Source organism: Sinocyclocheilus grahami, unplaced genomic scaffold (genome assembly GCF_001515645.1).
Source record: "Sinocyclocheilus grahami isolate Dianchi unplaced genomic scaffold, SAMN03320097.WGS_v1.1 scaffold1596.1, whole genome shotgun sequence".
In the NCBI taxonomy this organism is placed as follows: domain Eukaryota; kingdom Metazoa; phylum Chordata; class Actinopteri; order Cypriniformes; family Cyprinidae; genus Sinocyclocheilus; species Sinocyclocheilus grahami.
In genome coordinates, this window is record NW_015506775.1 from 22,734 (window position 1) to 33,851 (window position 11,118).

Here is an 11,118-nt window from a genome sequence, read left to right on the forward strand (position 1 = left end):
GATTTTCTCAATATTTTGATTGTTTTGCTCCCTCAGAATCCAGATTTTCAAATAGTTGTATCTCAGCCAAATATTGTCCTCTCCTAACAAACCATACATCAATGGAAAGCTTATTTATTCAGCCTTCAGATGATGCATGAATCACAATTTCGAAAAATTGACACTTAAGACAGGGTCACATATAATATTTAGTTTGACCTCTTGACATTTATCTCACTTCAGTTAAAAAAAATCTTAATTTTTGAAGAGTTTTAATTGTATAATATTTTGTATGCAGAGATCCATACACCTTATCAATAAAAGCAGACTGATCTGTGTGTCTGTTTATGGCCCTCTTTCCTCTTGTTAATAAGTGCTTGTTTATGATCCAGTCACAAGTGATCAGCTCTGAATACAGGTGTAAACACGGTCTAAAACATTTCATGATCACTGAATCCACATATGGAGGTCATCAGAAACACTTAAATGTCCATCCATCCCGAACGTGTCCTGGACCATGTGAAGCTCCGCCTACTCACCTGTCAATCAAACATTCCCAGTGAACAGCAGCTTTAAAAGAAAACAACCTGGTTTAGAAAGTACATTTGGGAAAATCACACACAGACTTCACATGACGGGATTCTGCATGCACTTTGGATAAAACAGCTAAATTACATGTGAGCAGGTACAGCTACTCCTCCAAAATGACTATGAGCAATTTGTGTGCAACATCACATTTTCCTAAAGATTTAAAAGAGTGACAGATCACCTTACGGGTGCGTTTCCACTACAGCGTCAAATCTGCGCAATGCTACAACGCCACAGCTTTGGAGCGTGTCAAATTTAGGGCAGAGCACGCCTCTTAAATCAACATTTACACCCTGTTTGCATTTCATCTTCTTCTTTAACAGCGGTTATAATGAAAGCATGCAAAGTGCATTTACTTTTTCAACGACAAGTGATTTCAGCTCAGTAATCCACCAGTTCAGCAAACACTCAGAAACAATAACATACGTCAAAATCTTGCCTTGCCTACTTTTCACATCAATTGGTTGTCGGCGTTTTCCATTTGATATTTGCATAAAGTCGAGGAATGCCCAACATTTTTGACGCTCTCGGCCGCTCAACGCTTTCAATCCCATAATGCACCGTGTGAGCGTTTAAGCTAAACTTCCATAGGAATGAATTGAAAACGCTCGCTCCGTGCCAGTGGAAGCGCACCGTGAGATGGATATTAATAATAGACTGAGGCCAGAGATTCTCCAGAACAACCTGACATCAAAGGTGGAACCATAAATGTTTAGTTGCATGTATCATAATTCAGCTGTGAATCACACTGACTGAAGATTAGAATCAATGAGTTTATGATGCTGACAGAGGACAGATACTCATTAATGCATCAGTATGTGTTTATGGCAGCTGTGATTATGATTAGATATACAGTAGTTTGTACCAAATTCACGCTTGAAGCCTGAGCCACATCCAAACCTTTTCCTGCTGGCTGAAGTCAACATGTGTGTGCTTTGTGTCGAGTATTGCTCACAGAAAACTGACCTTTGGTTCAATTAAGTGCTCAGATCATGCACAATTTAATCTCAGTTCAGTCCTGTTATTTCGTGGCATTAAAACAGTGGCTTCATCTTTCTGACCTCACACAGCATGTTTTGATCGTGTGGTTTGAGTGGTTTAAGTTTCTGTTCCTCACCATATTTACACTTACATCGGCCTTAACGTTCAGCTCTTATTCATTTTTCTAGTGATCAGTTTTTAAAGAACATATATTGGTCTTGATAGAAAAGTACACAGTATCAGTCGTCATATGTACATTCATTTTTATAAAACGTCCAAACACCAAGGCTGCATTTGTTTGATCAAACATGCAGTAAAAACAGTAATATTGTGAAATAGGATTGCAATTTATAACTTTTCAATGTGAATATATTGTAAAATGTAATTTATTACTGATGCAAGGCTGAATTTTCAGCAGACACATTTTCTTTGAACACTGACTGTAATAATGTGCTGTTTTGTAATATTTACTGTAAAGCCCTGTTTGAACTGACCTTCAGCCACAAAACACTTCAAATGATTGTTGCACAAAACATGTTTTGAAAGAGAAATGTGAATTTATACATACATATGTGACCCTGGACCACAAAACCAGTCATAAGGGTCAATTTTATAAAATTGATTAATAAATAAATAAGCTTTCCATTGATGTATGGTTTGTTAGGATAGGACAATATTTGGCCGAGATACAACTATTTGAAAATCTGGAATCTGAGGGTGCAATATTAACAGTATTAATGTCAATTGTTTTGTTTTTTAACTGAATTGTGTGATTTATTACACAATGTATCACATTTTACACACATCAGACTGTATATTCTTTTGGGAAGAGCTGCTCTGTGGTACTTCGAGCCTTCAGTCAGTGATTTATTGACAGTTCAGAAGAAACCGTTTCAAATGAAACTATAAAAGTCAGGCAGAGAATGGACCATACACATTCAGAATGACTGTAATAGCAGCTATGACAGCTCTAACACTCACTCTACAGTCTCTTCTGACACACTCGTGGGCTCCAGCCCTGGTTAGAGATGGAGATTATTTCTCAGAGGGACTTCACGCAGCTCCCACGGGCAGTGGACAGGTGATTTAATTGTGGCTTGAATTGAAAACCTTCCTCCCATGTCTCAGGAAAAAACTTCTGGGCCAAACTGCGTCCTGTTTTTACATGGTCTGGCATCCTCTTCCATCTGAGCTCTGTGTGCTGTGCCACTGTAAGCTTTTGTGTATTTTGGGTGTAATGAAGATCGTCTGCACAGATTTTAAGAAAGAAAGAAAACACCTCAAGAGGCGAATCATGTGAACTGTTCAAAGGAGCCTTTATAAGCAACATGACAATTTTACTGCTGTTCAGACGTTTGGGGTCGTAATATTTCTGAAAGAAGTCTCTTCTGCTCACCAATACCTCATTATTTGATCAAAAACAGTAAAAATCTGAAATATTATTACAGTTTAAAATAGCTGTTTTCTATGTGAATCTGTGTTAAACTGTAATGTATTTCTGCGATGCGCAGCTGTATTTTCAGCATCATTCCTCCAGTCTTCAGTGTCACATGATCTTCAGAAATCAGTATAATATGCTGATCTGCTGCTCAAGAAATATTTCTGATTATTATCAATGTTGGAAACAGTTGTGCTGCACAATATTTCCGTGGAAACCTTGTTGCATGTTATTTTTCAGGATTCGCAGATGAATAGAAAGTTCAAAAGAACAGCATTTATTTGAAACCGAAATATTTTGTAACATAAATAAAAGTATTAATTTCTTTTAAAAATAAAGTGTACGTTTATATGACTCTCAATAAATAACAGTTGTTTTAATTTGACAATTTTAGATTTACATAAAACATTTGACACAAACTGTATATTATATACATATTATGTGGAGAATTCACCATGAGAGAAGTGAACGTCCAATTCATCAGATTCCTTTTTTTTTTTTAAGTCCTAAAAACTCGTCCTCAGTGAATTATTTGGCATCTGAATTCCTAAGTTTTATCCATGCACTCATTCGTCTACAGAAATAATTACCAAATAGGGCTTAAGAAACTCAATCTCGTTTCTGCCTGTGACGGCTTCACCTCGAACAAACCTCTCGATCTCGTGTCAGAACTCCAGAGCCTCGGATGAGTCGAGGCTCGTGCTTTGATTTCTCTCACGCTCAGCAGACGCCAGGCAAAATGCTTATTTCAGAGGACGAGAGAAAAATAGTCAAACGTAAAGTCGGAGGCGTTGCTCTCAGAAAAACCCTGCCAACATGACTCTGAGACACAAGACTGATCTACAGCAGACTCCCCCTCCATCATTAACACAGAGCCGTGGAGAGAATGAGTCACGTTCACTCGCTGTCATCTCCTCCTTTATTTTCAAGAGTAAAAAAAGTGGGAAACCAAACGTTAGACAATGACATCACAGTGCGTCGGCATCAATACGGCCAAACTCAAGAAAGATCAGGACATGAATGAAACGAAACTGAAAGGGCATGTTCTTCAGCAACATAACAAGGTGTGATTTCTCTAAGGCCACTGTGGCTGCTTATCTGAAGCATTACAGACATCAAATGCTCAAATCAGCTCATATACATTTTAATTCCCTCAAAAATCATACATTAAGCTTACTTCAGGCCGGCCTCGTGTCAGTATGAACTAATGTGTGTGTGTGTGTGAGAGAGATGTTCTGCTGGTTTGCACGTTGGTGAAGGTCTGTGTGTGTGTGATTTACTTTGAGATGGTTGTGTGTGTCCATGAGCTTCAGTGTGGACTTCCTCTGACGGCCGAATGTATCTGGAACGTTTTCCTGTGCTAACAGTGTCTTTATGGCGTCCGCCTGCACTCTCTTTCCTGATCCATTCTGCTCTGAGCAAACGCACACCCTACGGCACAAACAACACACACACACACACACACCATCATCTGACACACGTATGCAGGGTTACACACACACACACACAAACACAGCAGATCAAACAGCGGTTCTGACGGCTCTGGCTTTGGATCGGGCTTCAGGCCTGCAGTTCATGAGCAGTCAGACTGAGCAGTTCGCTGGGATTGTCAGATGTGAAGATGACAAAGCAACACTGACTGACTCAAGCGCCTCCGGACACTACAGCAGCGTTCTCTGAAGGATCCATCACAAATGAAGTCAAAGGTTTCACTTTTTTTTGATGCTCCCTTTAACATATTCCGTTGACTATAAGCAACATTGCACTTACATATCAATGAACTCTCACTGGAGTGTTAGTAGACTGGTAGGGTTAGGGTTAGGATAAGTTGACATGTACTTGCAAAGTTATATATAGTCAGAAGAATGTCTGTTGGGAGACCATCACAATAAAGAGTTATCACTAGTGCTGTCAAACGATTAATCGCATCCAAAATAAAAGTTTTTGTTTACATAATATATGTGTGTGTATTGTGTTTATTTATTATGTATATATAAAGACACACACACATACACACACAAAGTATATCTTTTGAAAATATTTACATGTATATATTTACATTCCTATAATTTATACTACTTATAAATATATTTCATATATAGATGTAACATATTTTTCTTAAATATATACATGCATGTGTTTGTATTTATATATATATACATAATAAACATACACACACACATATAATATGTAAACAAAAACTTTTATTTTGAATGCGATTAATCGCGATTAATCGTTTGACGGCTCTAGTTATCAGACATTAAGAAGACAGTCTACTAATACTCTAATGAGAGTTAGTTGACCTGTAGGTGCAAAGCTACTTATAGTCAACAGTAGGGCTGTGATGATAAATCGATGCAGAATCGATTCGTGGATGGATTCTGAGATCTTCCGAAAGCATCGTGATTCTCTCTGGAATGGATTCTGAGCTTAGATTTTAACAGCAGATGACTCTCTACTCTAGTTTTCATCTGCACACTCAAACGCTCATGAAGAAGAGCGCTGAAGAGCGCTTGTGCGTTCGCTGAGTCTGCAATTTCACCTCGGCTCAGAACGCTTTTATGACGCCAGATTAATGTAAACACAGCCCACCGTGAACACCCTTGAGATTCGCTTCAACCTTTTCGAATTTTATGAATGATTATTTTAGGTTAGAGTGTGTGCAAGGATTTGGAAACAAGCAGAGTCCGGCTGTCGCTAAAGCATGCAGCGCCATCTGCTGTTCAAAACTAAGCTCAGGATCAACTCGAGAAAGAATCGCCATGCATTCGGAAAATCTCAGAATCGATGCCGAATCATTTCTCGATTCGAGATGCATCAATTTATTTCCCAGCCCTAATCGACAGAATGCTCAAAAGGGATCATCAAAATAAAGTGTTACCAATTCACACAGACAGGAGTGATGCAGGACGGGGAAGGCAGGGAAATAAAGTTCAGATTGAGTGCTGTGTTTGTCCAGAGATCCGGCCTGATCTCCACAGCCCTTCTCTTCAGCTCAATCGCTCTCGGCTGCGCTCTGGCGCCGCTGGCAGGTGGAGGCACTGTGGCTCTCCGGCGGTCGGCTCGGGGGACGGCTCAGGGCTCTCGTGCTCATTTGGTGGTGTTGAGTTTGCTGGCGGCCCCCAGCGGAGCCTGGTCTCTCGGCGCGGCGCCGTTCTGCTGAGTTTCCTCCATGTACTGCTGCACGGCCCGCAACACAGCATCTTCCACCAGCCGCTTACTCAGACTCACTAACTCCTCATCATCCGGGGCCGGGGCCTTCTTAACACCTGCGCACACACACACACACACACAGAGGAATCAATAAACACACACACACACAGATCTGATGATCACACACGTCTGCCTCAGGTTACAGGTGTGAATGAGGACCGTCACAATCACAACTAAAGCTCTTTCTCAGCCTTCAGATATTTAGTTCATCATTAGATTGATATAAACAGGAATATAAACAGGGATAATGTAGGGATGCACAGATATTGACATTTTGGCTGATGCCAGTAATAATTCTGCTGAGAACCGATAAACACATTATTGTTTGGAAAAAGTATGATTTTGTTTATGTTTTTGAAAGACATCTCTTCTGCTCTCCAAGGGTGCATTTATTTGATCAAAAATACCATAAAAAACTGTAAAAATTTGAAATATTATTACAGTTTAAAACAGCTGTTTTCTGTGTGAATATCTGTTAAACTGTAATGTATTTCTGTGATGCGCAGCTGTATTTTCAGCATCATTCCTCCAGTCTTCAGTCTCACATGATCTTCAGAAATCAGTATAATATGCTGATCTGCTGCTCAAGAAACATTTCTGATTATTATCAATATTGAAAACAGTTGTGCTGCACAATATTTGTGTGGAAACTGTGATGCATGTTATTGTTCAGGATTCACAGATGCATATAAAGTTGAAAAGAGCAACATTTATTTGAAATAGATATCTTTTGTAACATTATAAATGTCACTTTTGATCAATTTAATGCATCCTTGATGGACAAAAGTATTAATTTCTTTAAATATATATATTTAAATATATATACTGATATATAATTGTCATAATGTTTAGTACATTTGTTTTAAATTTGACAGCAAAATAATTTACTGTAATTTTGTATATTAGACTGGATCAACAATCTAGACTTGTACTTGCTTAAATCAGGAAGCAAAACATTACTTTCACACATGTTGTGCCTCCTACAGTACTTCTGTAACCTGGCTCACTGTTGGCTAAAACAGACACAATAAGCTGTGATACTATCTGCTTCCAGCATATCAGCCAAACCAGAAGTTAAAATACTGATTTGGTCAGCGATATATCGTGCATCCCTCAAATAATGGATAAGATGACGGTTCTGACTACTGCAAACACAGTGGGGTGAATCTGCGTCTAGTCCCTCAGTAGTAGGGTAGTGAGGGGTTGAAGTGCACTACACAGAGACATGAAGGGAGGAACACGTACTTGTCCGAGTGGCACGCTGCCTGCTTTGCAGAAGATCTGCAAGATAAACAACATATTTAGCAGCCTGAAGTGACTTCCTCACAATCTGAGCATCATAAACCATCAGAATCACACAGATGGGGTGATGAAGCAGGACGAGACGCTGCTGATTCACCGTCTCACTCACATCAGATCTCCAGATCATGTTCTGTAGATTTCTCCACAATTACCACGGCTTTGATTCTACAGCTCCACGAGCATAACAATAATGGCATTGCTTGATTAATTATTTCCCTTGATACTGTAATTGTGATGATTAAATGTTGAAAATCACCACATCTACTCCTGAGTGATTAGAATAAGAGCAGCTGTAGTTCCTGACACTCATTTAAAGCCTGATTCTCGGCTGTCATCACATCACTCATTGCTCAACTAGAGCAAAAACACGTTATACACACAATCCACTGATACAAGAGAAGCAGATCTGAAAGCAGCGCAGCAATCAACACTTCACGATGAACTGCATCATCATCTCCATTACTTGTTTAATTGTGCAGCTTTATTTGATAAGCTTTAATTGATTTGATACTCATATCAGTGCACTGTGTACTGTGAGCCTTGTTTACAACAACAACAATAACTGACTGGTGTTAATTGAATCATCCATCAAATCACAGGCCAAAACACAACAACAGCCTCTCCAGTGACTGTTATTCTCACCTGAAACAGATTCTGGCTATTAAACTGTTTTAAATCTTTCAGAGTCACATTAAAACACTGGGATGCTTTCATAACATTGATCTGCTTGAGCATCAGAAAGCCTTTGAGACACACTTCAAATACAGTTAAAAAACTGAGAAGCAACACATCAGCCGATGCATACATTTACAGCATCCATTCAATCAATGCATGCTTTAAATCACTCCGTGCACTATGCTTGACTCTTTGAACATCTACAGTCCAGATCTCACACATTCTCCTCAGGGGCCACCAGCTTCAGTGTGCGATTCTTGTGAAGTTAATCTGGGAAAAACTTTCCTAACAACTCTTTCTTAATCACTGAGACAGTAAATTGATCCTACTACAGATAAATAACTGACAGGCCAAACAGCCAAGCAAATCACTGCACTGAGAAGCCTTGCTGTCCAAGCTTTACTGAACTGTTAGATGCATACTTTTTTTGTGGAATACAACATCTGAAAATTGAATAAATCAGCTTTCCATTGATGTATGGTTTGTTAGGATAGGACAATATTTGGCTGAGATACAACTATTTGAAAATCTGGAATCTGAGGGTGCAAAAAAATCTAAATATTGAGAAAATCATCTTTAAAGTTGTTCAAATGAAGTTCTTAGCAATGCATATTACTAATCAAAAATTAAGTTTTGATATATTTAGGAAATTTACAAAATATCTTCATGGAACATGATCTTTACTTAATATCCTAATGATTTTTGGCATAAAAGAGAAATGTATAATTGTGACCCATACAATGTATTGTTGGCTATTTCTACAAATATCCCCCAGCGACTTAACACTGCCTTTGTGCAGCAGGGACACATATGCTCTAAAAAAATATCCCGAAGCAACTCCTCAAGTAAGTTTTCTGTTGTTTTTGCTCTTTAATCACCGGTTCAGACACTGATTTGTGAGCATGCAGCATGAATGTCTGTGTTTCTCTGAAGGCATTTCCTCAGGAAGCCTCATCTCCTGTCTCTCTCCTGCGGGCCTGGGGTCAGGATCTGTGCTGGAGAGATCAGTTATCAGCCGTCTCACCGCTAATCAACCAGTGCTTCCCATCGAGGAACTATGTGCATTTAGGATGGCCTGTTTGTTTGTCTTCCACCCACTTTAAAAAGCAAAGCGCCAGCTGCTATTTCAGGAACTCAATTCCAGTGAAACGCTGCTGGTGCATGGCCAGTAATCTCTCAGTAACAGCCCACAAATCCACTGCCTGAGAGCCAACGATGCCAAAACTGTTACTACATAACCTGCCCACAAATAAGCATGCCCTATCATGGCCTTTGCGTTTCACATCTTACATTTTTTATGTCCAAAGTTGTTTAATTCATCTTTATACCATTATGCACTGCTTATAATGCTCATATGAGTTAAGTATATAACCAATCAACCTTTTTTTCGTCAGTGTACTCATATGGTTCACATGGTCAGAAGCTGCTGGTGTTCACAGCAGCAGTTTTAAGGCACCGTGCAGAGCTGTTCTTTTGGTTTTCCAGTGCAACTGTGACATGTTTCCAGAATGGCCACTGCCTAAATGGGGTAAAAAAGCCCATTTTTACAGCCATCTAATGCACTGGAGTCAATTTGGTTGTTAGTTAGCCCCATCTATTGAACTGGAGTGAAGCTGGTTTTCATTCAGTTTGACAATATTGTCTTGCTCCTGGTGTGAACAGGCCTTTCATCTACAATTTGTCTCGCTCTTGGTGTCCAAGACCTTAATTAACAATTCTCAACCATATTTAACTTGAATTGACAATTGTCAGTATGTGCCATTTTTTAATTATCAACATCGGCCAATACATTTTCTGTTTGGCCAATAAGTGACAGAAGCGGGACTTTTATTTTGACAGCGCTGAGATTGTCACACAGACACACAGGAGCTCCATCTTCATTAGCTCACTGTCTGTGTTTAACAGTTCTGGTTAATAAATTACAAGACAGAAATGTTAAACAAAAAACTAAATGGTAAATGAAAAATTATTATAGCATTGAAATATTAAACATTATAATTTCTTCATTTGTGGAAAATATAATAATGGGATTACAGAATTGAAAAGATGCTATATTGTAATTTCTGTGACTCCAAATGTAATATGAGGCGGCGTTTACATGATACTGGTCTCAACTAACAACGGAAAACGTTTTGTGTGCTCTGGCTGTTGGGGAGTCTGAAAACATAAACTCTTGAAAATGGATTTCAAAGTGTCAGTTTTTGAAAATTACACAGTGATTGTGTCCGCGTAAACTACAAAAATGCTCATTTGTGAAAATGATGACGTCATGCCCATGTTTAGTCTATATGCATGTGTGAGTTTCTTCCCAAAGTGACATCGCCAGCTGCTGGCTTAGCCTTTTAGTCGTTCTCACAGATCAGTGTGAATGGGGTTCATTTCCAACAGCGTCCATTTTTAGTCCACCGCTGTCGTGCAAACACACCCTGATACATCAGCTTTCTATCGGTCATCATCATCCACCCGGCTCTCTCTGATATCAGCACTGGCCATCATAAAATCCCTCTCGGTCGACTGCTGCTGCTGACTGAAGCGCTGGTGTTTGTTTGTGTGAACAAGCCTTCAGTCTGGAAACAGATCTTTGTTGGTGATTCATAATGCTTTTTAGTTTAGTCTCAAATCTGAAAGTTTGGCAAATCAGCTTCAGCTCGAATAAGATTCATAAAAAATGGGAATCATACACAGTCGTGTCCAACATTATTTTTGGTGTGCCGCTGAGAGCTCTGTGAGTTTGGAAGCTCTTATCTGTGTGCACTGTATCTCTGGAGAACCGCACAAGGTAATCAAATCTGACCTTACACGCACACACACACACACACACACACACACACACGCACTCACACTCACTCACAAACGCACACACACACACACACACACACACACACACACACGCACACACACACACTCACACACACACACACACACACACACTCACACACACA

The 11,118-nt window shown here is 39.4% G+C and overlaps 1 protein-coding gene across 1 annotated transcript in view; it reads right to left on the reverse strand.

Moving 5' to 3' along the window:
* Positions 1–3,412: 3,412 nt before the first annotated feature.
* The window catches only part of LOC107571445 (A-kinase anchor protein 7-like), a 20,661-nt gene continuing 12,955 nt past the window's right edge, over positions 3,413–11,118 (reverse strand). Inside the window, exons 4-6 of the mRNA XM_016257773.1 lie at positions 7,445–7,480; positions 5,868–6,255; positions 3,413–4,417 (exon numbers count right to left, since the gene is read on the reverse strand). Of these exons, the coding sequence (XP_016113259.1) occupies positions 6,077–6,255; positions 7,445–7,480 (215 nt within the window). The 3' untranslated portion in view covers positions 3,413–4,417; positions 5,868–6,076. The remainder of the gene's footprint in view (positions 4,418–5,867; positions 6,256–7,444; positions 7,481–11,118) is intronic.